The sequence below is a fragment of the Falco rusticolus genome, chromosome 1 (assembly GCF_015220075.1).
Source record: "Falco rusticolus isolate bFalRus1 chromosome 1, bFalRus1.pri, whole genome shotgun sequence".
NCBI lineage: Eukaryota > Metazoa > Chordata > Aves > Falconiformes > Falconidae > Falco > Falco rusticolus.
In genome coordinates this window covers 16,701,464-16,729,393 of record NC_051187.1, presented here as the reverse complement: position 1 = coordinate 16,729,393, position 27,930 = coordinate 16,701,464, and the positions used below count along the sequence as shown (strand labels likewise).

Below are 27,930 nucleotides of genomic sequence, written 5' to 3'. Positions count from 1 at the left end.
GGTGGGGCGGGCGCGCGGGCGGGGGGAGGCGGGTGGGGGAAGGCGGCTCCGCACACCCAAGATGGCGGCGGTGGAGCTGGAGTGGGTGCCCGAGACGCTCTATAACACGGCGATCTCGGCCGTGGTGGACAGCTACGGGCGGGCGAGGCGCCGGGACATCCGCTCGCTGCCCGAGAACATCCAGTTCGACGTGTACTACAAGGTGCGGGGGGGGCGGCGGGGGCCGCGCGGGGCCGGGCCTGGCCGGGCCCGGGGAGCGGGAAGGAGAAGCGGCCCGGGGGCGGAGGGGGAGGGGGGCGCGCTCCCGCAGGCCCCGGGCCTCTCCCGGGGGGCTCGGAGGGGAGGGGGTGGGGGCCTCGCCCCCCGCCGGCGCGGAGCCGGGCCCGAAGGGCGGGCGGGGGGAGCCAGGGCCTGCGTGGGGCCGCGGCTGGAGGGGGGGGGGGGGGTTGGGGCCGGGCCGGGGGCCTGCGGCTGCCCCCTACCTCCGCCCGCGGGCGCCTGGCCGGGGGGCGGTCGGGGGCCCGTGGAAGGGGCCTGGCCCGGGGGCCGCGGCGGGAGGCCCTCGGGCGGGAGATGCCGCCTGAGCGCTGGGGGCGGTGGGGGGCAGGGGGCAGCCAGCTCTCGCGGTTGGAATAGATTATTTTTTTTCCTTTTCCCTTTTTTTTTTTTTCCCCCTCTTGCTTTTAATGTGTTGGAGAAGGTGATGTCAGTGGTAGAGGGAGCTGAGTTTGCCGTGCTCTTCTAGCCTCTTTAATGGTCTGGTAGGAGCCAGATGAAAAGAATTGGGGCTCCTTTAATGATATAGTTTATTAGCCTGGAATCATTCTTTCATGAAAGGGCTGTTTCTCATTCAGCTGCCTCGAAAATACCCAGAGTTAGAGTAGAAGGTACACTGAGATGGTCCATTAATTCCTATTGTCCACTAAATAGGCATTTCATCCGAGTGCGGAACGGCTGAAATGAGCATTCATCAGGAGCGAAACAATGTGAAAAAAAACGAAGAAAAAACCACCCCACCCCCCCCCCCCCAAAAAAAAAAACCTAAGATGGGAGATAACCCTTCCTTCTTCTGCCAGTTAATTTCTAAAAATCTAGGATGTGCTAAAAGAAGTAATTCTTTAGACAAATCGTTTTGAGCCAGGGGTAGTGGCCCATTACACATACAGAGTAGTAATATTTGTAAGGCAAGCTGATCTCCAGGGACGGGGAAGTTGCTTCTGCGTTGCTGGAAGAGGCACGTACGTTTCTGTGTACTGGCCATTATTTGTGTGCCTTATGTATTTGAGAGCTGTGGAAGCCCCTTTCTACCACGTATGAGCATGGTCACAGGTCATGACGCCACTGACATATGGCAATTGTCACATAAAGACTAAAGGTATGGAACTAACAACGTGGAAGAATATTTTGGGGTTTATTTTTAACTGCCAGTAGGTATGGCCATGAATGAATAAACTTTCTTGGCATTGCCTGTCCTGATGTTCATTCACACAAAAGGATAGTGCTCTGTGGCTTTTAAAAGCATGAAAACAGAAAGTCCTTGTGACGATACCCAGCGGTATGTCTGACTTCTGAAGAGACTTTCTGTTTGTTCTGCTTGTGCACATTGGTACGCTGTCTCGTTGGGCAGATGATGATAAATGTGCTTGGGTACCTGTCCTCAAAATAATGTTTCTGTTGTGCTTATTGCTAGCCCATATAACTTTTCTTAATGACAGTAATTTGCGTTGCTTTTCCTATTATTTCTGTGTTTGAAACAGGACAGTGTTTGATAATCTGAAATACGTGAGTTGAACCTATATTTCTTTCACAAATAGACATCTATGAAACGTCCACCTACAGAATAAATAAACCTAGGCTATGCAGTGCAGTGAGTGTTTTGCCACTGCTGCCAATGGTAGGCTGGTCTTCCACGTCTTCACTTCTGTTTCTTTTTTTTTTTTTTTAAATCTTTTCTGTGTAGGAGAGCCTATACTCTTTAATAGTCACATTCAAATTAGCTTACATGTAAATGTAACTAAACCTTGGGTGGGATGCTGAGAGGAAGTCCTCAGTCCTTACTAAATGGTGTTTTTTCTGTATGCAGAGATGTCTGCCTGCAGTGAGTGCCTCGAAGCCTAGCCCAGATTGCAAGTCTTTTGGAACAGCGTTTGCATTTTTCGGTGCACCTGTGCAACACTCCGTAACTGGTTCTTGACTTCTGTGTTTGGCTGGCTACTGCAATGCAAATGATGTAGCTGGTTAGGTTAGATTGGGGACAGCATCGCACCTTTGGACATTCCTTCCACTCTTCTGTGTGGTGCTTGTTTTACTGTTTCGGTTCTGCATACAGTGATTTTCAAAACCCTGTGGGTATCGAATGCCATTTCAGGTTGGTGAGCCACATTCAGTAACGTCCTGACCATCAAGTTCTTCAAAGCAGAAGTAAAATTTCTGAAGTCACTAACAGTCTTTAAACTAAGACAAAGTATGAGACTTTTACATCTTCGTTCTGACTACGTGGTGGTGGTGGTTGCTGCTCTGTTGAGGGGTGTGAGCTAGTTGATAGAATCAGATGGAATAGTACTTACTCTTTAAATACAGCTGAGGAAAAGTGATGTGTAATTGAGGATGTGATGAATAATAGTTGCATTTAGACCTTTAGAAAGATAGAGAATCACTTTCTGAGATTATCAAAAGGAATAAAAGTGTTTGCGGTCTTTCACATGTAACTAATGGTTTGTTATCCAGGTATTAATCATGGTTTGTGATGCTGGGGAAACTGTTACTGATTTTTCAAAAAAAATAAAAGGTAGTATCAGTCAATTTTTGTTTTGATAAGCAAATGTTAATTGGCTGTGGCCATGCGAAACTTTTTTTACCAGACTCATTGATACGAGCCTTCGTGCTTAATATTTACAAATCTTGCAGTTTGCCAACCCATTCACGTTGATGAAGATGACATAGGCAGGGTGCGATACTGTTACAGCAGCAGAGATAGTCAATGTGCTCTTACTTCAAAGGGAGGAAAATGCTAGAAGAGTTGCTTGGTCCTAGGTTTTCCCCCAGGGTACCCTTTGATCCAGTGTTTGGCTCTATTGTTGTAATATATTGCCTTTATTTCCCGTTCCTTAACAAATCCAGTTACTCTTGATTCTGCATATTCCAGAATTGTTAACTTCTAGGACATGCCTTATAAACCAGTGCATTTACAGTTTGCAGTGAGGAATTCAACCTGGGATAGTTGCAGAATGTTCTGTGTTGCAGACTTGGTAGGGAGTAGGTTTGGCTACAAGGTGATGGGAGCAGGCAGGTTCCAAATGCTAAGCACGGTTACCTTTCTGCAGCATTCATAAACAATGACTAAAGCTTAAAAAAAGGCAATATCAAATAATGATGGTTGTAGTGAAAACAGCAAACCTGTACTGGTCTACCAGGGTGTTACTGGGTGGTTGTTGTTTTTTCAAGCGGCATTTTACTTTTCCTTGCAACCGTTGGAAAAATAATAGAGGCAGAGCAAAATGCTTGTAAGGATGTCCCGGAAGCTTTCAAGTCTGTGTTTGTGCTAAAAAGTATTTAAATATCTTATTAATTACAGCTGTATTCTGAAGAGCTTAATAACTGGTATTGTTACGAGTAACAACTGCATCTGGGGGAAAAAAACGGGCACACCTACCATATTTTGTTTCCTTTGTGTCTTTGCCAGTATGTATATCCTGGTTGTGTTGTTTGCTAGTAGAACTAGCTAGGTTCTTTTCCTTGGTTTTGTTGGGTTTGTTGGTTTTTTTTGCGGGGGTGGGTGGGTAGGTGTATGCCTAGTTTTTTAGAAGCCAAAGAAATAAACATGCTGGATCTCAGTTAAAATAGGACATGCCTGGCAGGTAGGCAGCATTTGCAATTGCCAAAATTCTGTATTAAAAAATAGGTGACAACTGGAACTTTTTTTTAAAAAAAGGAAAATCAAAGTATTATATTTTGTAGTTTGTTGGGGAGAGTGTTCTGCTGGAGGGAGTTCTTGTGAAGAATCTAGTTTCTGTTGACAGAAATAAGACGTTGAACTATCCAGTCCAATGACTGTTCAGTTAATGTCTTGCATAGAATTCAGTTCTTTCCCCGTGCCTCAGCTTTATATGCTATTATGTGTAATTATCTCATTTATTTGGTTTCATGATGCTTCTGAAGAGATACTGCTTCATTAGCTTTAGTGTTCTCTGCCATAGGTATTTGTTGCAGTTACGCACTAGCAGGCTGATCTTCGAGTTGTGCTGGCTAACAAGGAGTTTCATCCAATATTTATTCTCCATCTGGAAAGTCTTTTCTGGACTGCGTGTTTTTCTTTTTACACTGATTTTTCTTAAAATTTGGCCCATTTGGGTCCAATGTTATTTGAATGTTTTCTGATGAGATCATTAACCACAAGAACAATTGAAGATGACATTAATTTGTTTTTATTAGTGCAGACCTGTAACCTTTAGTAATTGCACCATGCTGACTTGTTATGCATTAAAATTTTTAGGCAAAATCCAAGAGGTTATAATCACACATTCTCTTTGAAGTGGTAGATAATTCTGCCGTGCTCCTACCTTGGTGTCAATCAAAATACTGGATTTTGAGTTTAGATCCCAATAGCTCCAACTTCTATATTAATGAGTGTAGCTGCAATATCATGTCTCCTCACTGTATTCTGCTAATCTGAAAAAGAACAAGCATGGCTAATAAAAGCTCTGGTGTTATATCTAGGTATCTGAACCAAACAAAATGAATAAACAGGAATTTGCTGACTGTTCACAACAAGCAATAGAAAATCCATTCTCTGCATTGCAGCAGAGATTGTTTTTTACTGATGAAGAATCACTGGAAGCATGATTTCTGTAAATTAGAATAGAACGAGCTTGTCCCAAGGCTTCGGTCTCCTGGGTAATTTGATGAGTGATGGGGATAAGCTACCCGTGAAATGGAGTGGGGCTGTGCTGCTTTGATTTTGAGGTTTTCTGACCAGAGTGATGCAAACAAGGTCACAAGCGAGCAGTGTTACAAGGGAGGCAAAAAATCCCAGAGCACATGGATTGGATTTTATAGGACTTCTGCTGTGACCGATAAGTGTGACTTCACAGAGACTTAATTATACTCATGCTGCTTTATTTTTGGGGGACAGAAATTAATTGTGTATGTGTGAGGAACGATCATGATTTCCGCGTGTGCGCGCACACACGTACAACTGTTCTGATCATCTGGTTAGACTTCAGTGCAGTTAGGACTTGCTGAGTACTGCTTGAAGTAAGTCGTATCTCTGTATCACCTTTTTAAATTAAAACCTCGCAGTGAAACTTCATGAGGTTTTTTCCAATTATTACTTTTTAACACGTGCCTTGGTTCTATAGTCCAAATTTAGATTAGAAGCGTCTTTCCTTATGTCTTTACTGGTTTGAAACTTCTTGTCGTTGCTTGCCATTCTTCTAACTCATGTAACTGGGTTTCTGTTTTCTTTTTTGTTTGGTCTTTTTGAACCTCTAACTATGGGGCATGTTTTCTCATCCTGATTCCCCATTTTTATCAGTGTTGTTGTTGAGTCTTACTTAGACACTAGAACTCATCCTAATTCAGATAATGAGGTCATATCATGAACCGAGGTGTTCAGCTGCTGCTGAAATAATAATTCCTATTTCCATTTCGTTTCCTTTGTACTGATTTAATTTCAAAGCAAATTGGGTTTCCCCATTACTGCTGCGGAGAATCATGTATGTGTGTGACTGTAAGGCTTCGTATCCCGTAGGTTGGACTCTGTTTAGACGTGAAACAAAATACTTTGCTGCTATGATACGCAAAGCAGCATGAATGGGCAGATGGGAAGTGTGCTGTGTGTGAAAGTGGTAGGCTCCAAAAGTTGTCTCTAAAGTTAAGCTTTTTCAATAAGGTTGGGGTTTTTTTCCTTGATTATTTATTTGATTGAGGTTCATAAAGTAATTGGCAGTATGTTTTCAAAGAAAAGCTGTAAAGTTTGCATTTTTTAATGCCCCAGACAATATCCATGTGAACCAGCGCTTGTCCAGAGGCTTTGTAGGTGGTTTTGAAATTGATTTAAAAGAATGAAGTGTACCTAAATTTCAAGCAGATTATTTTCTAAGGCTGTTGCCCCCCTACCCATGTCTAATGAATCATTTGTCAACACCACACTACTGACACTCAGGAAACTTCCTCCTTCCTTCCTTGTTAAGTAGGAAAGGAAGATTGTGGTTACATCGGAAGTTTTTTCTCAAATACTGATGTTTATTGATTAAGTATATAGCATTTCCCACATCTGGCATGATATTCCACATTACATTATTAGACTTTACTAAAAGTGCTGGGGAATTCCTTGTACCTTTAATTCTTACTGAAATATCTACATTAATTTTTCAGTCCTTTTCCAAACTGGAGCAATAAGGGCATAGTTTTCCAACTGCGTATGCTGCAGTTTGTCTTTTAGAGGGTCCTTTTACAACTGCTTAGAATTAATCTCCAGCTGCTTTAAAAATGATTTTTTTATTTTCATTAGGTTTAGAGAAAGTCTTTTATCTTGTGCTTGTACACAGTGAAACAGCTGAGAATGCTGGTGACACAAATATTTTATAGTTCTTTCTCTTGTGTTACGGCTTTGCTTTTGCTAGAAATTTAACATATTTTTGTCTTTATTTTCAAGGGGTTGCTAGGAAGCAGTTAGAGCTCAGCTTAATCTAGCCAGAGAGCGAGAAATCTGACAAGAACTTTAACAGAACTACATACCCACAATGAGATATTTTACAGGTTAATGTTACTAATATGTTTCATTGGGGACTCCACTATACGCGGCCTTTGAATGTTCAGTTGGATGTGTTACGGGTTAAATATTAAGCCTTTGGTCCTGGAGGAGGATTGTGGTGGTTTTCTCACAGCTATGCAAAACAGTTTGGTTGTGCGTGCATGTAATAATATGGCTGTATATTAAATTTATACCTTGATTCCCATCTTCAGTGCCAGAACTGATGTGTCAGCGTGAGCTGATGAAGTTGCAAGTTGTATTGCAGGCTTTCATTAATTTTTCCATAGTTAAAGAAAAAGACATCTCTGTTAAGCTCCAAATAGGTTAGGTTTGTGTCTAAAAGACATTTGTTTCTTAAGAAAAGAATGGTTCTTCAGAAGTCCAAACCTCTGCCATTCTTGTCAGGGCATGTTTTTCTTGAATCACTATTTTGTTTTGTTTTTTGTGTTATGTAGCAAGGCTTGTGGTCAGGAATTCTGTCTCTCTGGAGCTTTAACAAGAGAACCATTTCTTCAGTGCTTGCAATTGCTTCTCAATGAACAAATAAGCGTTACTGAATCTCCTGGAATTGCTTTACAGTTTGACGTATACTCACTATTTCCATGTCAAATTTTGTTTGAAAATATTGCTGTAACAGCTACAACAGTTTCAAAAGACTCCAAGCTGAGTGAGTTCCTTAAAATGTTTGCCAGTATGTCGAGGGAAGGGGTGAATGGTGTGGTAAACGTTCCAGGAATACTGTATTTCTCTGTATTTCTGGTTATACCTGTGAAAAATCAGTTGGTTTGTGTTTGGGGTTTTTTGCATGCCCAAATGGTGCAAGTGTTTACCTTTGAATTGGGGTAGGAGATGTGCAGATAACAGGCTCGGACCTCTGGGCCATAAGCCAAATTTTACATGTGCCTGGAATAACTGACGTATCAAAACTGCGAGTGTAGTTTGGGGGCTTCCCCTTCAACCCAGCCAGGGCATTTATTTATTAGCAATTTAAGAATCGCATGTAACAGTGAACACATCACAAAATGTGTTTAACTTCTTAAATATATTAATTTGAAGAAGTCTTACTAGGGTTAGTATTTGGTAAACTAGTACCAGAGTAATCTGGGATTTGTAGTTAACACTGCAAGGTGATAAGAGGAAATTATAATGGGCTTGATTGAAAGCCTAATTTTTAAACATTTGGTTTTGGGGTTTTGATTTTGTTTTTTTGATCAAACAATCAAAAAAATTGTTTGATTGTCTTAAATCTCTAGTAAAATAGCTTGGCTATGTGTCTTAGTTTCTTCCAGAAATGGTATCATCAATTATTGATAAGGTATCCCTGTTCAGTTTTGAGCATGGAATACTAGGCAAGATGTACTAACCTCTTCTTTTGATTGCAGAAAATGTGTTTTAGGTTTCATAGAACAGTTACCGTTAGACAGCCGTGTGGGAGAAAATGAGAACACTCAACCATGACTGTAGTTTTTAAATACACCAGATTGTATTTTCTTCCACTGCCAGGGAGAATATAGCTTCAGAAGAAACTCTGATCCCTTTGAAGTACAGGGACATGGCACTGTTTTATCTGAGGAGTAACTTTGCATGCAAACGTGTGCTGTTTTTTAAAAGACTTCCCCCTGCCAGTGAAAGAAACGACTGAAAGGAAAACATTCATTTCTGGCAATCGACATTATTAGGTCAAAGTATTTTTGGTATTTTTTTTTTTTTAGGTTCTGTTGTTAAAATAACAAACTTGCTGTGCTGTAAAATCAGTGTTGTGCTTTTATAAGAATTGACTAAAAGTAAATTTCTGGCTGGAGATGTTCTCAGCATCAGTGCTGTGTTTTGAACACGAATTCATCTGCTCCCAGTGTTTGTGAAGAAAAAGGTGAACCAGACCCAAGGTGCTTACCAATAACAGGTTTTTAGAAGTTATTAAACCCGCGAGCAATGTTAACACTTGCATTAAATCTATATTTGTAATTGAGCATCTCTAAATAATGTGTTCTGTCGGCCTTGCTCTTGCTCACATAGTAAGGGTAGCTGCACTCCACGTCAAAGTGCCTGGTAGCTGTAAAACCCGCTTAGATAGCGCGGGGCTTGCTCTGGGTGTGGGCATGCCTGCCTTGGCAGTGTGCAGTTCCATGTTTTAGCATATGGGCTCCAGGGTTTTCTGAATAACCGTTCGGAGTGCAACACCGCAGCGCTTTACCTGCATGCTCACGATGGCATGAAATGCAAGTGTATAGTCTGGTTTGCGTCTGCTGTTAAGCTGCAGTTTTCTGGTGTCTCTGCTGTGCAGTGCCCATGAAAGGACAGGAATGGATCTTGGCTGGCCTGTGTTGAGGTGCAGCTTCTCAAGAGAAGCGCCTGTGAGATGCGAGTTACTGGCTTCTCCTTTTTTCCCTGGGGAGTTACTGCCTCATAGAAAGATGTTATTATTTTTGTTATTAAAAAACAAAAGGGGTGTGCTTTTTTTTCTGGAACACCTGAACTAACGCATGGTTGTGCTGCACCAGTCCTGTGGGATCCAGTGCTGTACCTGGGGTTCAGGGGCTTCAAGACACCAGGAATTAATAGCCCACCATGGATTTTTCTGACCTACGTTTTTACAGTCACTTTTGTACCTGTGTAAATTCTTCGTTTTTATAGCATAGCATGGCAGATAGTTCTGCAACTTAACTGTGCTTTGCATAAAGAACTGCATCCATGGTGGTTTTGGTGGGTTTTTTAATGAACAAGTCAACTGATATATTTGCTTATCTGCAGACACAAATCGGTTTGGGTATAAAACTAGCCATTGCTTCTTATAAATGCATGAACAGATTCACTTGAGTTTTCCTATTTACTTACACAGGAATTACTTGTGTAAGTTCAGGTACTAATGGTGTTGGGGCTTATGCCTGTCTTTAGCTCTGGGTATTGGTGAGGTTTTTTTGCATAACTTGTGTGTTTGAGGGTTAGTTATATATTTATTTATATATAATATAAAATCTATTTGCAGTGCTGGATGCTGGATTCTGTGTCAGTTCAACATGTTTTCAAAGCATTTGGTATCAGAGAAGCTATTGGTTTTTTTGCTGACTTCAGGGGTTTCTTGGTTTTGTCTTGGCTTTCTACCTTGTGTTGCGGTGTTTTGGTGATACAGGTGGGCATAGACACTTGAAAATACATTCATAGATTAAAAAAACCCTTGAAACCACTTATGGAGCTCTCATGGCTTGTGTGCTTGGTTTTTAAACAGTAAAGTTCTCCTCCTGTGTGGAGATAGTGGAGCTATTGCTACTTAGTCTGGTGTATTTCAATACTTTTAAGTCTAGATTTCATCAGAAGTCCTCTTTACTATTAAGTTAAATTTCCCAGAAGAACTCAGTCTTAAATTTTAAACTTTATTTATATTTTTCTTTCAGCTTTACCAACAGGGTCGCTTATGCCAGCTGGGTAGTGAATTTTGCGAGCTAGAAGTTTTTGCGAAGGTGCTACGAGCTTTAGATAAAAGGTAGGTATCTTAATTTATCAATAATGCTGGTTTCAGCTCTTACCTCCTGATCTAGGTTTTGAATTTGGAAGATGCCTTGCTAGCCTGTCTGTTAACCATAAGAATATTTCTTTAGATTTACAGGTGAACTTTCAAGTAACTTGAAGTTATTTTTAGTTTCTATCTTTCTGTTTGTCTCAAAAAAAAAAAATAAAACCATCATAACTTCTGCATAAATGTACCAAGTCATCTGTGGTAGTTGGCCCCCAAAGTGCTTTCTTTGTTATTGCTGTGCTATGGTTTAACCCCGGTAGGCAGCTGAGAACCGCGCAGACGCTCGCTCACCCACCCAGTGGGATGGGAGAGAGAATTGGAAGGGTAAAAGTGTGAAAACTCGTGGGTTGACATAAAGGCAATTTAATAATTAAGGAAAAAGAAAACAACAAAAAGAGGGAGGGGAGGAAAAAAGCACAAACAAGAAAAACAAGACATGCAAAAAAAAAAAAAATCCCCAGTTGCTCACCACCAACTGATCAATGCCCAGCCATTCCCCAAGCAGTGGCAAAGTACCTGTTTCTTGCTGTTGTAGCAAATCCTAAGTAAAGGGTTATCAGGCTGGTAGGATTGCCCCAGTTTAAAGAGTTTTCCCATCATTAAATATTCCAATTTGTAGTGTTATGCTCAGAACTTGACTTTTTTAGATCAGATTTTTTTTAACCGGGATAAGCTATGAGTCTTAGACATACTTCTCTGCCATTGTTTGCGTGTGTGTGATGTTAATGGATTTGTCATTGTGCATTTATCTGCAGTTTCTGTGGGAGTTGTGGCATGAGGGTGGATTTAAGGCTTCCCTTCCTCTAAGTTTTAGCTAAAAAAGTGGTTTTCCAGTTTTAATATGGTGTGGGTAGCTTGTGTTTTGCTTGCACTGGAGGGTGTCCTTGTAAAGAACTTTGTGTACACTCACTTTATTTGTTGGATAATCCAACAAGTGCAATCCATTAGCCTTGAGATCGACAATTATACTTGTATTCATCTGGTTTTGGTTTGAGAGAGGGTTGGAGTTATTTCTTTGAATCACTACTCATTTGAATTCATGGCACTCAAGAGCCAACTGACTGCAGTGTTCTAAAAACTTCATGTGTAATCAAATTCTGTTTTCTTTTGTTTCAGACATCTGCTTCATCACTGTTTTCAGGCTTTGATGGACCATGGAGTAAAAGTTGCTTCTGTACTGGCCTATTCATTCAGTAGACGGTGCTCCTACATAGCAGAATCGGATTCTGCTGTGAAAGAAAAAGCAATCCAGATCGGTTTTGTTTTAGGTAACTGGTGATGATAGGCCGTTTAAAGTGTGATACTTTCTTTCATGCAAGCTTCAGTTAACTAATGCTAAATTTTTTTCATGTTAATGCCTGTAATTTCTTTTAAACAACGTGTGTTTTTTTGAATGTAACTTTCAGAAAAGTACTTGGTGTCTTTATTAAAATCCAATATATTTTTCTTTCTAAGAATATATAGGCTTATCTTTGGTATTTCAGATGTTTTAGATTTAAAATTTATTTGCGGATGTAATGCTTAACCTTAAAACTTTGCAGAATTTTAGTATCGGTAAGTATTTCTTGACAGAAAACTGTAGGAAAACTACGTAGTACCAAAAAGTCATCCTTAACTGAAGGAGAGTTTTTCTACTCTTACATTTTACCCTTTTCAATTCAGCACTGCAGGGTTTAACCTGGACAGGGCTTCCGTATGTAGTATGCAGTTCTGTGAAATAAATAGTCTTCTTCCAAGACTTGAGCAAACGCTTTTTCTCTTAAAAAGGTGTTCTGCTGCTCAAATTCTGTTTGTCCTTGATTTTTTAAATTTATTTTATTTTTTTCCCCAGGGGGGTTCCTATCAGATGCAGGCTGGTACAGTGATGCTGAGAAGGTATTTCTTTCCTGCCTTCAGTTATGCACCCTTCATGATGAAATCCTTCATTGGTTTCGTGCCGTAGAATGTTGTGTAAGGTGAGCTCACCTCTAATTCTTGTATGTCTTACTGTGAAATACACATTAATGTGTTACCAGCTGCCCCAGAGCCATCAAGCTTCAGATGCTCCCTTCAGTATTCAGGTGCAGCACAGTGCTTTCCTGGCTAGAGCTGAGGATCAGAAGGTGCTTGTTTTACGCTGATCCTTGAGGTTTCACTTGTCAGCTGGCAGCAGAGTTTAATGAAAAAATCTACCGTTTTGCCTTTCCGCGTGGTGTCATGGGTAGCAGGTGCTGGACAGTAATGATACAGCACCTTGAGCGTTTTCCCAAGGGTGTTTGCACATGAAGGAATGTTATGTGTTGGTGTTTGTTGAAATTATATTTACTACAAGAAGAATTTGCCAAATCCAAACACAACTGGTATAAATACAGTTGAGCAGAAATAAAAGGAAAACATAGGTTTCCTGATTCCAGATCCAAAGAATTCTCTAGCTCCATGCTGAGCTACTTAACTACGTGATTAGGTAAATATCTAGATGCACAGTTCTTGCGGACACCTTCAGCCACAGCTTAAACTTTTGGAAAAAGAAGTTTTGCTTTTAGGAGGCATCTGGGTTTATCTGCTTTGTTTCTTCGGGCTTGTAGTGGGATCCACTGAGGTTCAAATTCCATTCACAGAGGCCTTGGTGATTATCACTTCTAGTTTTTAGTTGCTCTGCTCTTCCTTCTGTGTTTCTAGGTGTGTGCTGTACCGCTGCAGTCTGCAGCAAGTAGCCAGGTTGTTTTTGTCAGTAACAACTGACCTCTTTTGCATGCTACAGGTATGCGCTCGAATACCTGTGTGCTAGTGAGCATAGTTAAAATAGGATTATTTTTTTGTTAGCTGTTGTAATGAACCACAAAGTATATACTGTATTTATCTGAATATAGGGCAAAACTTGTTTTGGAAAACTGCTCCAAAAAACCCACCCTGCATCTTGTTTATGGTTGGACAAATACGAAGAGTAAATAGGCTTTGCCAGTAGCTGCTTATTTTATCTGCCAAGCAGAGGGCCATGGCAACGGTTGCTGCTCTGCCTTGTTCTGCCCTGGCAGCTACCTCTGGCTTTCATTCCAGAAATAAGATGATGCCAGGAGAAGACTGGGCACACATATATACACCTTCCTAGAACTGGGGAACTATGGATGTACTACAGCTGTTAGTACTTGGTCCTTTGCCTTCTAATTAATCTAAAAAAAAGTTTCCTGGTTGCATTGGGCTGTTTGACAATCTGGAGAAGCTGCCTACAAAATAAACTCCTGCCCCTTCTTCAAATAGGAAAGAAGGTGAACAAAGGGGGAAAAATAAAAAGGTGACTCTCCCTGTTGGACAACAGCGTACAGCCCACACAATTACAGAAAGAAGACTTTAGTTTTGTGCTAGGAAAAACCATCCTGTGTTCGAATGAGCTCTTCTGAACTGGAGATGCTAATTCTGTTGGGATAGAGACTGCCGTTGTTCTCGTAATGAAGGCTGATGGGCCTGCGTGTGACATCAAGTCCCTCTGGGCAGTGCTGTGAATGAGGAGACGCTGCTTTATGTCCAGGCATCTCCCAAAAAATAGAATAACAGCATCGTTTATTTGGAAATGTATCAAATAGCGAGGATTTGAAACACTTCAGAAGTGCTGAGTATGTAAAATCTAACCACCTTTTTGTGGGAGAGCACTGTAGTTATACTCGGCTTTGAAGTCATGAGGCAGTGAGATAAACTTCTTGTTGTTACCTTCTAATCCCGACTGTGGAATATCTTGTTCTTACCACTGTGCTTGCACTGGAGTTCAGTGGAGATCTTAAAGATCAAAATTTAAGTCCAGCTTTTGAAAATATGACACTCTTAAAAAAAGAGCTGCTCTTATTCTAAAAACTAGAAAGTCTTATCTCTGGGAGTTTAATATATTGCATTATTAATAGAGCGCAGTTTAAAAAACATTTAAAGTTTTGTGTTATTTAGACATAATTTGGTGTTTCTTTGTACTGGCAGTAGTAAATTATATGGAGAAACTTGAGAAAATGAAAGACTTGAGATATCTACAGGCTTGTATACTACTTTCCTGCATGTGGTGCGCGCCTTCTGGTTTGCTTTCATTATTGTATGTGAACAGTAAGGCACAAATATGTGGTTCTCCCACTTCACCCACTTCACTATCTCACATTTTGCTGATTTTGGGGCTTTTTCTGGTGTTTTTAGACTTCCTAAGCTGCTGTGTAACATGGCTACATTTGTATGCTCTTAGAGGATGATTTTATTTGGGGAGGGGAGCTATTCCCCAAGAGCTATTATTGCAGACATCAAAGAAGATTCATAGCTATTAGCATAAATGTCCTAGGGCATTTTTTCTTCCTCTTGGCTTTATCTTCTAAAATTCCTTTGGATTAACAAAGGATTTTTTGTTACTCAAAACTGGATCACACAAACTCCGCTTATCCTAGAGGATTGGGTTAGGTTTAGCTTGGTTTTTTGGTTGATTTCTTTGTTTTCAGACACTATCACTGAAGCATCCAGATACTGGATATTATCTTTCCCAGGCGCTTATCTAAATTGCAGTACTATCCCTACTGGCTTATACCATTACATGGGATTTGGGCTTCGTATTTTTGATGTTGCATAGCAGCTCCCAGTTGAATGGTGTAGGCGAAAGAGTTTCCCTCTTTAAGGAAACTGTAATTGCTTAGTTTTTCTCTCTGGTTTCTTTAAAGTTCCTGTCTCTTGTTGCTTGAATGTTAGATAGTTTTCTGCTGCCTCTGACCAAGAACAGAGTGCGCTCCTACGTAGTGTTTAGTTCTCAAACCTTATTTAAGGAAAAATGTGGCTGTTGCTTTTTTTTTTCCCCTGTTCTTCAGCCATGTTGCTGTGTTTGTTTCTCATTGGAAAGCTGATGTTTATGTAGCTCGTTTCAGGGGGGTTTTGAAGGTTTTTCTTTTGATGTTCTGTCTGCATGGCTAATACACATCTGCTGCGTGCTTGCCTGCTATTCCCGCTATTGTGAAATGTGAAATTCCCGCTTCTTGTGAAAATGTGAACTTTATTTCCTTTCTTCTTAGTGCTTGAGTTTTGTGATACATTTCAATGGGAAAGCATAGGAAGAGGCTATGTTAGAGGCCGGCTGAATTTACAGGGTAAATGTTGATGTATTACTTTGCTATTGCAGGAGGCATGGCTACAATAACTTAAATCTCTGGTAGGAGTACATGGTAACAGGAAAGAGGTTTAGAGAAGAGAAACATCTGATCAAAAATCTTGCTTGTTCCTTCCTCCCCCCTAAGCAGTTTATTGGAAGATGTATCATAATGTATCACAAAAGGTATAAAATGCCGTACCTATTCATTAGCTCACATTATAAGATTTTTAGCCTCTGCCACACAGCATTGCGTTCTGCTTCACTTCGTGTATTTCTCTTCCTGTGTTATGTTGTCCTTCTGATTTGTGAAGGCTTGCCTGATGTTTTTCAATCTCTATTGCTCATTGCCTAATAACAGATTTCCAGGAGGGACAATGGATGTTAATTTACCAAAATTTCGTGTGTGCTAGATGGCAGGCATTTGCAGTAGAGAAGGAACAGCTGTCTCTCCTCAGCCTGCAATGGGTGGGAATACAGTTCTGCCCTTTAGGCTTGGAATATGGTAATACACACATTTCTAATGTATGCCTTTAAAGTAAATAAGCATCAGCCTACGCTAACGAAAGAAAAAATCCTTTATTTTTGTTTTAAATAGATGCCAGAAGCTGAAATTGTTAATTCTCTAGAGAAACAAGAGTATGTTTCAATAAGGCTGTGTTCTATTGTCTGCATTCGGCTGTTGTTCCATGAAGCTTGTGTTAATCCTTGACGTGGAAAGGCAGCGGGTTAGGAGACGGGGCAGGGCGGGGGAGAGGTGTGTTCGAGTTGTTGTGAACTGGGTCAGCAGAGCAGGTCTTCTGTGGTGGTGCCAAGTCAGCGCTGGTACCATGTTGAATGAATGGGATTGAATCTCTTGTGAAGACACCCCCTTCTCCCGCCGCTCTAAACCCCCATACCAAAAAGTGCCTGCTTGCAAAGCACTGTGCTGCTTAAGGTCTGAGGAAGAAGTGCAGAGATGCATGAAAATGAGCTGTGTCTGTACTTAAGTGTCTGTTTCAGTTCACCATGCTCTGGAAAGGAGGTAGAAGGGATTTAATACTGTATAGTACCAGGTTTTATCAGTGCTGAGAAGAATGGATTTTATGAGAAGATATTATTGAGAAGAATGGATAAAACACAAAGCCACCACACCAAAGTGGTTCAAACACTGGATATACAAAACTGTATCAAGACATAAAATCATTTGACATCTCCAACAGTAAAAATTCTTGCCATGCAAGAGACAAAGCACGGTGTACTGAAATGATATTCTGTAAATAGTTGTGTCTTGCTGAATTCAGACAGTGCAGTTTCGTTGGGATGACAGCCCAGTCCTATTGTATGCATAACACCGAACTGCAGATCCGTGGCACTGCTGTGTATTGAGATGGCTTAGACACTGCTTAGATCTCTTTACATCTTCCTAAGGTTGCTGCATGTTCGAAACGGTAACTGTAAATATCACTTGGGAGAAGAAACATTCAAACTTGCTCAGTCTTACATGGATAAACTTGCAAAACATGGTCAGCAAGCAAACAAAGCAGCGCTCTACGGGGAGCTGTGTGCACTGCTCTTTGCCAAGAGCCACTATGATGAGGTGAGTGGGATTTTGTTTTTCTTCAGAAAACTGGTTATGAAATCTGCTAGGATGTTCCATGACTGGCTCAGTATTCATGCTATGTTTCTAGCTGGAGTTCCTCATCTTTTGTGGTACCTGTGTGGCAGTACCAGAGGAATACTTGATTTATTTACTTTTTTTTTTCTTTGTATTGTTCTGAGTTTGTCTATCAGCTCTTAATGGTGTTTTGACCAATGTTAAATAATGATGTGTGATAGATTGTAGTATGTGTTGGTCATCTGTAAATGAAATAAGAAGCTTATTCCAATAGGTGAAAACAGATAGCAGAACACGGTAATGATTCTTCGCACCCATTTTATAAAAACTGTCATAAGCGTAACTGTTGTATAAACTGCAGTTTTTCTTTGGCACCTAAGTACGTTGACGAGGAAGTTGCCCTATGCAATAGGAATTGTGAGGATTACTTAAAGATTATAAAATACACTTTTTGGTCTGTAAAAATCATTGTAATAATATGTGCCTTAGGCTAGTATAAAATACTTACACATTCAGTATTAACCTTAAGAGCACTTTAAGTCTGTCTTTTAAGACATAGCTGAACGAGTTCGTTACACATAAGCAATTAAACAGTTTTTTTTTTTTAATTTTTGTAATTAAATGGCTAGCATATTTTTCAGAGCTAAGTAATATTTTTCTTAGTGTTGCAACATTGTGTTGGTAACTCTCTGTTCAACAGGCTTATAAATGGTGTATAGAAGCTATGAAGGAGATCACAGTTGGCCTGCCTGTAAAAGTAGTAGTGGATGTTTTACGACAAGCTTCAAAGGTGAATTTTAAATCTTCCGTGTTTCTTTTGTAAATAAATTGCTACCAAGAATGGGTGAGGATAGGTAGCACCTCTAGAATACTTGGGTAGCCACTTCTGTTTCATGAGCTTTATGGCTTGTTCTTTGTGTTTAATTGGGCCACCTCAGACCAGGGAGGGGGTTTGGGGTTTTTCTTCTTCCTTTCTGCAGCTGAGTTGCAACGGTTCAAGTGAATGTCGTGACAAAGTTAACCTGAGAGCATTCCATTAAAAGGTGGCCTGTTCCCCTGTTTGATCTAGGCCAGGTACAGTACTAGCCCTTTAGTTAGACATTTATGGCAGAATAAAATACAAATTTACTAATGTTATCTGTAACACTTTTCTTAAATAACAGGGAAGTTCTTTAGTAACTGTGATATTTTGAAATTAAAGATAGTAGTTAGCAACTGTGCCCGTATCTGGAGGAGATGGGCTCTCAGTGTGCATCTCTTGACATGCTTCATCTCAACCTGTTTAGGCTTGTGTTGTAAAACGTGAATTTAAGAAGGCTGAACAGCTGATAAAACATGCAGTATACCTTGCCCGGTAAGTAGCATTAAAAAAAGCCCCACAAACGTTTAAAATTACACTTAACTTGCCTCCATTTGTAATACAAGTGTGTTTCTACAGGGAGCATTTTGGAGCTAAGCATCCCAAATACTCTGATACGCTACTAGACTATGGATTTTACTTGCTCAACGTAGACAACATATGCCAATCTGTTGCAATCTATCAGGTATGAAGCCGGACTCAATGTCTTCAGTTTCTCTTGATATTTCTAATTTCTCAGGTGTTTCTGCTGAAACCCACATGCAGTTAATTCGCGAAGACAGATAGCAGTTGATTTCATTACCACAGTGCTTGTTCTTTAATAAACCAAACACTGAAACACCCCCAACTGTGGGGTTTGCTTTCTCTTTGTTTTTTTCCCCCTGACTCTTAAGTGGTTTTTATGTATTTACTGTTTCAAGTATGTAGGTATATGCCTGCAGAATTTCAGAGCCGGTAGATTTACACCCCCACCATCACCCTTTAACAATGAGATCAATTTTTTTTTTTTCTTTTCTCCTGTATTAACTGAAGAAATGGTATTCTTGTAACTCTTTCAGACAGCTCTTGATATCCGGCAGTCAGTATTTGGAGGTAAAAATATACATGTAGCCACAGCTCATGAAGACTTGGCTTACTCTTCATATGTTCACCAGTACAGCTCTGGAAAATTTGACAATGCACTGTGAGTACGAGGGTTTGAGGTACTGGCAGCAAACTTAGTACTGTAAGTGGTGAAAAATGTTCTTTAACGATACAGACTTCCAAATTAGCATTTAAATGCATCTGTTCATTGTGTTAATGTTTCTGATATTTTATCAGTCAGCTGTAGGTCTCTTCTCCCAAGTAACAAGCGACAGGACAAGAGGAAACGGGCTCAAGTTGTGCCAGGGGAGGTTTAGATTGGGTATTGCGGAAAATGTCTTCACTGAAAGGGTGGTCAAGCGCTGGAACCTACATGATTCTATGATATATTTAAACTCTTTCAGATTCCATGCTGAACGTGCTATTGGCATTATAACTCACATTCTCCCAGAAGACCATCTTCTCTTGGCATCTTCAAAGAGAGTTAAAGGTAGTACCCTTCACTGCGTTACGGGGACAGTTTGAAATCAGCCATTCAGATCTGTTTATCCTGTTCCCTAGCAGAAGCGATGTGGAGGTCACTCTAGAATATCTGTAGTCTTCAATATTCTCTGTCAACACACTTGTAAAATACAAGAGAACTTCTTTAAAACTTAGCCGAAAGACTTTGAGGGGGAAGGGAGAGGAGAAATACATGGCAGGAGCTTGATACCTGGTCATACCTGTTTGAAAACAGTTTGGAATAAACACAAAGCCTGATCGGATGTCTTCTGAGATGTCTTGGGTAGATGGCTCCCTGCTGCCTACAGTTAACATCTCTTTGTTTGGAACACAGTAACGTTGGTTTTTCTTTCCTGTACTCAGCACTTATCCTGGAGGAGATTGCAATAGACTGTCACAACAAGGAGACTGAGCAGAGGTTACTTCAAGAAGCTCACGACTTGCATCTGTCCTCCCTCCAGTTAGCTAAAAAAGCCTTCGGGGAGTTTAATGTACAAACAGCAAAACACTATGGCAACCTTGGGAGACTGTATCAGTCCATGAGAAAATTTAAGGTAAGATTGTATTGATGGAGTAGCCTTGACTTAAAATCTGCAAGACATCTATAGATCTGTCACAACAAAGGATGATTTTCCATGTCCACCGTTCATACCTTCAGTTGGTAGCTTTATGGTTAGAAAACTTCAGCTCTCCAAAGCTTTGCGCAAAAGTAATCCATTAATAAGCATGGTGCCTTGAGAGACGGGATGATGGCAGGTTTGACAACAGAGGAAGTGATACTATTTGCTGATCCACTTAACTAAGGATTTGGAAAACTTGATTTGCTTTTGGCTTTCTTACTTTTTGCCTTTTTATAAAATAGTTACAGACTATTTAGCCACTATGTTTCTTCAAACCTTCCTTTCCCCCCCTCCTTCCTGAGGCATGGTGAGTGCTGTCTGACTGACCTATGTGAATTTCATCCCCATAGGAAGCAGAAGAAATGCACATCAAGGCAATTCAGATTAAGGAGCAGCTTCTAGGTCAAGAAGATTATGAAGTTGCCCTGTCAGTGGGTCATCTAGCTTCTCTCTATAACTATGACATGAATCAATACGAAAATGCTGAAAAGCTTTATTTGCGATCCATAGCAATTGGTAGGTGATTCTTAAAATATGTGACTATATAGTGCGTTTAATACTACAGGAAACATTATTAAAAAGCATGTTAAAGTTTTTAGTAAAGAGCTTAATGAAATGCAGGATGTTTTATTTTGTATGTGTTTTCAATCTAAACATAATGCTTTTTCTTGAATGGTCTTCTGGGACCTGAATTTTGGAATAGTATTATTTTCAGCACTCTATCAGAATTCACGCTTGAAAGCATGTGGAAACCAACTAATTAGAAGCTTGAGTGTTCGTCTTCAGACTAGGTTTTGCTGCTGGGGCTAGAACTTAAGTGCGGAATGTGGTTAAATTTTGAAAGAAATGGAAAACTGTTGTGCCCATCAGCCTGACGATCATTAAATGTTTTTCTTGCCCATTATCACTTGCAATGAACTTAAGAGTTCCAAATCAAATGCATCTTTGGGCCATGCTGTAGCTCAGTTTCGAGACAATCTTTCTTCGTACAGTTATGTACCGTGCATTACAGAAGAATTTATGTTTTTAAGGCAGAAAACCAACTTCACTTTAAATTGAATTCAGAGTGAAATTGGGATACAAAATGACTGCCTTCATGATGTGACTGGTAGGTTGTATGTATGTAAAGCCACAGTGCAGTTCGTGGCCTGATTGTAGAGTCCCTGAGGACAAGTTACAGTACCCACCAAGGAGAAGGTAGATAGAACTCAAACCCTCGTCCAGGAAGCTCACATGTTGCTTGTGTTCTTGATTTAACATAAGAAAAACGCGATGGTCTGCCGTAACACAAAGGTTCGTATTGTCTTTGAAAATGCTGTGTGAAGTAAGATGCAGCACATGGGTGGACTGCCTCTTAATTTTGTTTACTTTTGGATTTCTTTAGGAAAGAAGCTTTTTGGCGAAGGATACAGTGGACTTGAATATGATTACAGAGGTCTCATTAAACTGTACAATTCCATTGGCAACTATGAGAAAGTTTTTGAGTACCACAATATTTTGGCCAATTGGAACCGGTTGCGGGATCGGCAGTTCTCAGTGACAGATGCTCTGGAGGACGTAAGCACCAGCCCTCAATCCACTGAAGAAGTGGTCCAGTCTTTTCTGATGTCTCAGAACACTGATGGACAAAGCAGCTAAGAACTTGGTCAATTAACCAGTTAAGGTTTTTTCCCCCAGGTTACAGGGGGAAAAGTCATACTGTGAAATCTAAACCATGTAGTTCTCTGGGGGCTGGAATTTGCATTGAAACACTGGTCCAGTCTACTGAAGAGTGCCCATACGGATGAATGTGTGTTAAATTCTTATCAGCATGTGTATGGCATGTTTAGTTCGGCTCATTTGGTATTCCTGAAAACCCCTTCTTTCTTCTTTCTAAAGAAGCAACGTTGCAGAAAGTCTGCAAGAAAACATTAAATAAAACTGTTTGAGTTCAAAGGAGTTGCATTCTTATTATGAATAGAAGGTTTCATCAAGAGTTTTCTTCTGATGCATAGAAAGAATAAATGCTGTACTATAAGAAGTTATACGAGAAAGGTCTTTCTACTGTATGCGTTGTAGCAAAGTTAATCGTAAATATTGAGAAAAGGGAGAATGCCCTAGCCTTGGCTGCTGCCTTATGAAGAAAAGTGGCAAAGAACCGCTTTAGAGAGCAACATACTCTTTGCGAACCACGATAAGTTGTTGAGCAAGTCGCCACTGTATGTTGTTTTAATATCCTGAACTGGACCAGTGTTCATCCATAAGCGATAGAAGATCCAGTAGACCAGCAACCTTAGTTTTCTTTGGTACCAACCGAGAGTGCTAATCTTCTGAACAGGACCAGGAAAATCAAAAGTGGACCAGCCTGCTAGAAACAGTTTTTGGACCAGTGGCTTTAATTTAATATTTCTGCCCCTGCATTCACTTTTACAGTAGAATTATTTCATTTAGATGTATGATCAGTGCAAAATTATATTCATGTAATAGATACAAAACTAGGAAGTGAACGTTCTTTAGCAGTTGCGATGGCATGTCTTTACCTAGTAAGCTTATACAAATATTAATGTCGATGCCACAAGCAAAAACTAGAAATGCTTGACTATTTGCTGCAGCCATTTTTTTTATTGTTTTGTTTTTCCTTTTTGAATGGGCTTACTCTAATAATAGAGGCAGTAACTTGTTTATACCAGTTAATAGTTTTGTATTGCAATCCAGTTCAATTTTATGTTTCTGGAGAACACAATTTATTGTACAGTTTGCAGGGGTCAGCGGAAAATGCCAAAAAGCACAACAGGTCTTTTTTTTTTTTTTTTTTTTTTTTGTGATGCTTCATTTCTACATTAAACAATAGTACAACCAGAAACTGATTCCTTTATATTAATTTAAAAAGCAGAAGTCAGCTGTAAAGATCCTTTAACAATGCCTATCTCACTAGCTTGTCTTAATTTTTCTTCTGTTGGGGGGGCTGCTTTGTCGTGTGGTTTTTTTGGTTTGGGTGTTGGTTTTGGTTTTGTTTGTTTTTTTTTTAATGTTGAGGTGATACTCATTTGAAAGTCTGTGTAACATAGCAAGCTAGAAACAACGCAGTGCTGTTACCTCAGTTCTTGTTATAGCAGCACAGACAGTGCTCCTGTAGTTAGGATTCTGTCACTTGGGGGGTTTCTCCCTTTTCCCCCCCTATTTTCAGGGGTTTGTAACTCGGCCATGGAGGGTCGGTGCGAGCTGAGGCTCAGCAAGCACGGCTCCTGCAGGACTTGACTGGATGGTTTGTTTGGGGTCTGGTTTTTGATTTGTTCATTAGGTTTGGGGTAGGGAGAGCTGCTTGATGGTCTTCAAGGAGTGCAAGGAAGAAATTGAAATTTCAGACACGACTTCGAGCTTAATGGCTCCGAAGAACTGAAATTTTACAGGCCAATAGTTCATATACTGGTGCCTTCAAGTACATTTTTTGGGGAAAGGCTGGATAATACCACTCTAAAACGCAGTTATGTAATTAGTGGATGCAGATTTAATGATTGCATACTTGGATTATCTTCACTGACGTGAAAAGAAGTATTTGCATAGAAAAAACCCTGTGGTATTAAGACTTTGACTGCAGTATATTCTCAACGGCTGTTCGATGAAAATCCAACTTAAAATTGTGCATGGATTTAAATCTAATTTATTTGTAGCAATTTTTGTTTATGACTGCTTTAGGTTCTATGAACAAATTCAGCTAACTGCAAGGCAAAACATTTTTATCCCTGAATGCCCATACAGCAGGGCGCTGGTGAATTACTAACGATTTCTTTTCTGAAGTCCTGTTAAAACTATTTAACATTTAATGGAGTATATAATACTAGTGTCAGAATTTAGGCAGGGAAGGAGTGTTTAAAATTGTCCTAAAGAAGTCGTGTCATTTCTGTACTGCAGAAGTGTTTAAAAGCTTCAGGCTGGGTACATGGGTTTACACTTAACATTACCTGGAGACCGTTTATTTGCTCAGGGTTTCCAGTCTTGGGTCTCCGTTTCTAACTTTTGCCTAGGGAATCTCAAAGATCTCAAGGTTTTGTTTGGGATGAGGAGCATTATTTTGACTGATGCCAGTGAAAGTGGTCTGCACCAACCACTGCTGTTATTTCAGTTCTAGTTTGTGTACGTGTTTCGTGGTTTGCCTTCAAGTTCAAGCAATCAGATGAGCTTCCAACATGGGGCATGTTAGGGAGGTGTTGCGCTTCTATCTGATAACCAAGTGTGTTCATTCATTTGTTTAATCAGTAGCTTTATTGTCAGATCTTGCTGGGTGGATGTGCTCTTTCTTTCTTTCGTAAAGCTACTTCACCGGCTTGTTCTATACTGTGGTGCATTGGCTTGTCTGGAAGGAATTAAGGTTCTAAAAGTCATCCGGAATTCTCTTTGATAGTGAACTTTGGCCAAGAAACGTGACTTGGCCGAGAGGAGTTGCAGTGATCCTTGGAGGATTACGGCGTGCTTTTCATGTGACTGAATTAAACCCTGACTTGACTCTTGGGTTGAACTTCTCATTGTAGCATCTCTGCAATTCCAGTCATGCCAAGGCACATAAATTGTGGAAAAAGGTAGCTGGGGCCGATGGCTGAAGTTAAAGCAGAGGAAGTTTGCAGAACAGCTTTGCAGCTGCCTACAAAATGCTCTGTTGCCTGCTCTGCATGCTGTAGCTTGAAACCTTCACCTAATGCTATCCTTGCTGCAAATGTAATAATTACTCTTCATGTAATAATATAAAACTTGCCTTTCTGGTTTTTTGTTCTCTATCTCCTAAATCTTCTCAGAAAGTGTCTGTGTTGGCACCTGGAGACTGTTTGAAATGCAGCAGTATTAGTTGCTGATTACCGTTACTGTCCCTGCTGTTACAGGTTGTTGCTCGATATTTTTGAGAAAGTAGGAGCCCGGCTGGATGACGTCAGGGGAAGGTAAATGACATGTCCCTCCGTGCCGATGTGGCTGGAGTAGCTCTTCTAGTATTACTTCAGTATTTCATGACTTCTGCACCGGGCAGAGCTAGAGGAGTGGAGGTGTGATCCCCTGCGTTGTCCATACTGTGCAGTTTTCCAGTGTGGCACTTACCGACGTGAACCCGCACCTCCCTCGCTCCCCTTGGAGGCAGAACTGGGAATCCCCCCCCACCCCCAGAGCAGGTGCACACCTGAACATAAGTACTGGGATGGGGGCCACATGTAGCCTTGCACGCTGGGAGAGTTCGTGCCCCCTGTGACTCAAGTAGCCAACTATGAAACACTATATAAAGTTAATTAATTACTGGTATTTTATAGACGCACACTGCACCTACTGTTAGCTGGGCAGGTGCTGTGTTTGGTGCTGGCATTAAGCAGGGAGTCCTGTGAGTGGAAGCCCAGTGAAAGGCATCTTCCGAGGTTTTTCTTGAAGGTAAGTAATCACATCAGAGTAACTGGATGCAAGTGGGCAGGACAGGTGTCACCTTAAGGTAAACTATTTTAACTCCTTGTTTAAATTAAACCCTTAATATTTTATTTTCAGCACAATGTTGTCCGAGTCGGTAACTTGAGTGTCCTCTTTTACGCAAACACTGCAGCTGGTAAAGGGAGGGAGGAAGGTGGCGTCAGGATTTCTGCACCGTTCTTAGGGCTGGGGCTGTTCTGGGTGACTTGTTATGGAAGGGGAAAAGCACACAAAGATTTCAAGAGCTAACAAAAGGGGAAGTTGCAGAAAGATACTTGAAAATAAATCTATCCCTCAGCTACTTGAAGTAAAACAGCTAGTGACTATTTGGCCCCAAACAGTTGTTTGATTGCTTTTATAGCAAGGTTTTAATTCCAACCAGTAAGTGTCTGCCTGTCCTAGTGTCTGACTATCCCCGTCTTCATATGCACTCTGTATCGATACCTATACCTATTGTTTAAGATATTTTTTTCCTTTTTTTGCACACAGTTCTTGTTTAATTTTGAAGGGGTTTTGTTGTTGATTTCTAACTTATTAGGACAATGATGTTCTTTTGTATCTTTAAAAATGAAGTTTTTCTTTACACGTGCTGCAGTCAGAAATTTGCTAAAGGTGCCATTGCGCTGCTTCTCATGGTACAAAAAATGCACATTTAACTTGATTTCCTTTTTATAGTCCTACGTATTGGTAGAGTACAAAAAGGAAAATGCATTGTGCCTAAAACATGATTGAAGCTATTGACAAAAACTTTACTTGATTTACATGGATCAGATCTGACTTCGCAGGCTAGCAGCAAACAGCGTGGTGGAGATGTTGCTGTTACCAGTCTTTAAACGGAGATCCTTCCCTCCGCTGCCTGTGCGGAAACCTTATTTTATCTAAAGGTCATAGTTTCCCTTTTTTTTCCTTATGTTTTATAAAAAGAAAATTAATGGCCAAATGTTAGTTGTAAATCCAGCTCTTTGTTGTGGGTGTTTCCGTGTTTGACACAACTGGCCTGTTGCACGTTGTGTTTCTTGGCCTTGCGAGGATTTCTGTGAGAAGCAGGGAAGAAATTTCCTTTATCTAGAAATAAACTAAACTACATATAGAAAATTGGCGGCGCTGGTGTAATGCTTTTGTCCCTAAATCTCAGGAATGTTTTAGGCAGTGAAACAGGTTTCCCTTCAGTGATATAAAGGTGCGTGCTCTAGGGTCTTGTTTAACAATATTTCATTGCAATCCTAGGTATCTATAGCATGAGTGGCCTTAGTGAGTTTGTTGAAGTGCACATTTTTTTTTAAAAAAAAAAGTAAATTTTAAGATGAAAAAGATATATACTATATAAATATATAGAGATATTTAGAAACTTGGTTTGTGGTGCACAAGTTCAGTGTTGGATCGCTAAATAATTGTCGCAGGTACCATATGTGTAACTTTTTTCTTTTATGTATATTCCTTTATGGGAAGCGATATTGCCATGGTAACTACAACTTTACAATTTCTTTACTACTTAATGATGTGAATGAACTCTACATTTTATTGAATATTACCAGGTTCAGTACTATTTTTATACTTTATTGAACTACAGGGGATTTTAATTTAATAGCATTTTAAAAAAATGTTGCTTGAACTGTATAACTGTATAAATTGAACTACTTATACAAAATCCACCTCTAAACCAGAATCTCTACCTGTAGTGCCACGCTCATTAATACAAAAGTATCTTGATCATTACTAGACTTTGAAGACCACCCTACTTGTCGTGTCAAGACTAACGTTTCGTATCCTACTTCTCAGACTGCAGTGCCCAACATTATTTGTAACCATCAAACCATACTATGTTTGTAACCAGCATTGTGATATTCTGTAATTGTATTGCTAAAATGAAATATTGACCTAATAAATATAGTGTTCCCGCATTTTGAAGTATCTGCATTGAATTGAGTTAAAACTTTGCTCTCAACAAATTACCTGCCCTCTGGCTCCCCACTGCCCCCCCCTTGCCCCCACCTTATTGTAACGTGTATAAAAGCGGGTGTTTGGCTGTATCTACTCGTTAACAGTATGTTAGAGCAAGGCTAGAGGTTGAGTCGATCTGAACGGAGCTTCTGGGGCTTGCAGCGGGTCTGGTCTGTGTTCATCACTTCCTCTGAGCTATTTTGCCCACATTACCTTAATTCTGACGTGTGTCCAGGCTGGCTCCTGGTAGGGGAGAACGGCACACCTTGGGGTGGATTAGTCCCCTGTGCTGTCAGCTTGCACCTCTTCACTACTCGCTGCAGCGCGCCCCCCGGAGTGTGAGGGCAGTCTGCAGTGCTGTCGGTTTAATTAATAAACCGTAAGGAGAGCAGGTCGTGCAGTCAGTCTGCAAGTGTTTGGTTTATCCAGTTAACCTCAATAAATATTGGTTGGACAACTTCTGATGCCATTACTGCCATTATTGCTGGAGGAAGCTGTACCTGGCTAACTAATTTTCCTTGGGCAAGATGATTTGGTTTCCATAAATGGCTGGTCATACAGCTTTG

General features: G+C 40.4%; 1 protein-coding gene across 1 annotated transcript; it reads left to right on the top strand.

Moving 5' to 3' along the window:
- The first annotated feature begins 18 nt into the window (after positions 1-18).
- Positions 19-27,324, top strand: APPBP2 (amyloid beta precursor protein binding protein 2). The gene is made up of 13 exons (XM_037371369.1): positions 19-202; positions 10,147-10,235; positions 11,385-11,536; positions 12,100-12,223; positions 16,756-16,924; positions 17,643-17,732; positions 18,229-18,296; positions 18,381-18,486; positions 18,860-18,984; positions 19,289-19,374; positions 19,749-19,939; positions 20,356-20,521; positions 21,390-27,324. Exons 1-13 carry the CDS (start codon positions 62-64, stop codon positions 21,641-21,643), a joined length of 1,761 nt encoding a protein of 586 aa, XP_037227266.1. The 5' UTR covers positions 19-61; the 3' UTR covers positions 21,644-27,324.
- The last annotated feature ends 606 nt before the right edge of the window (positions 27,325-27,930 follow it).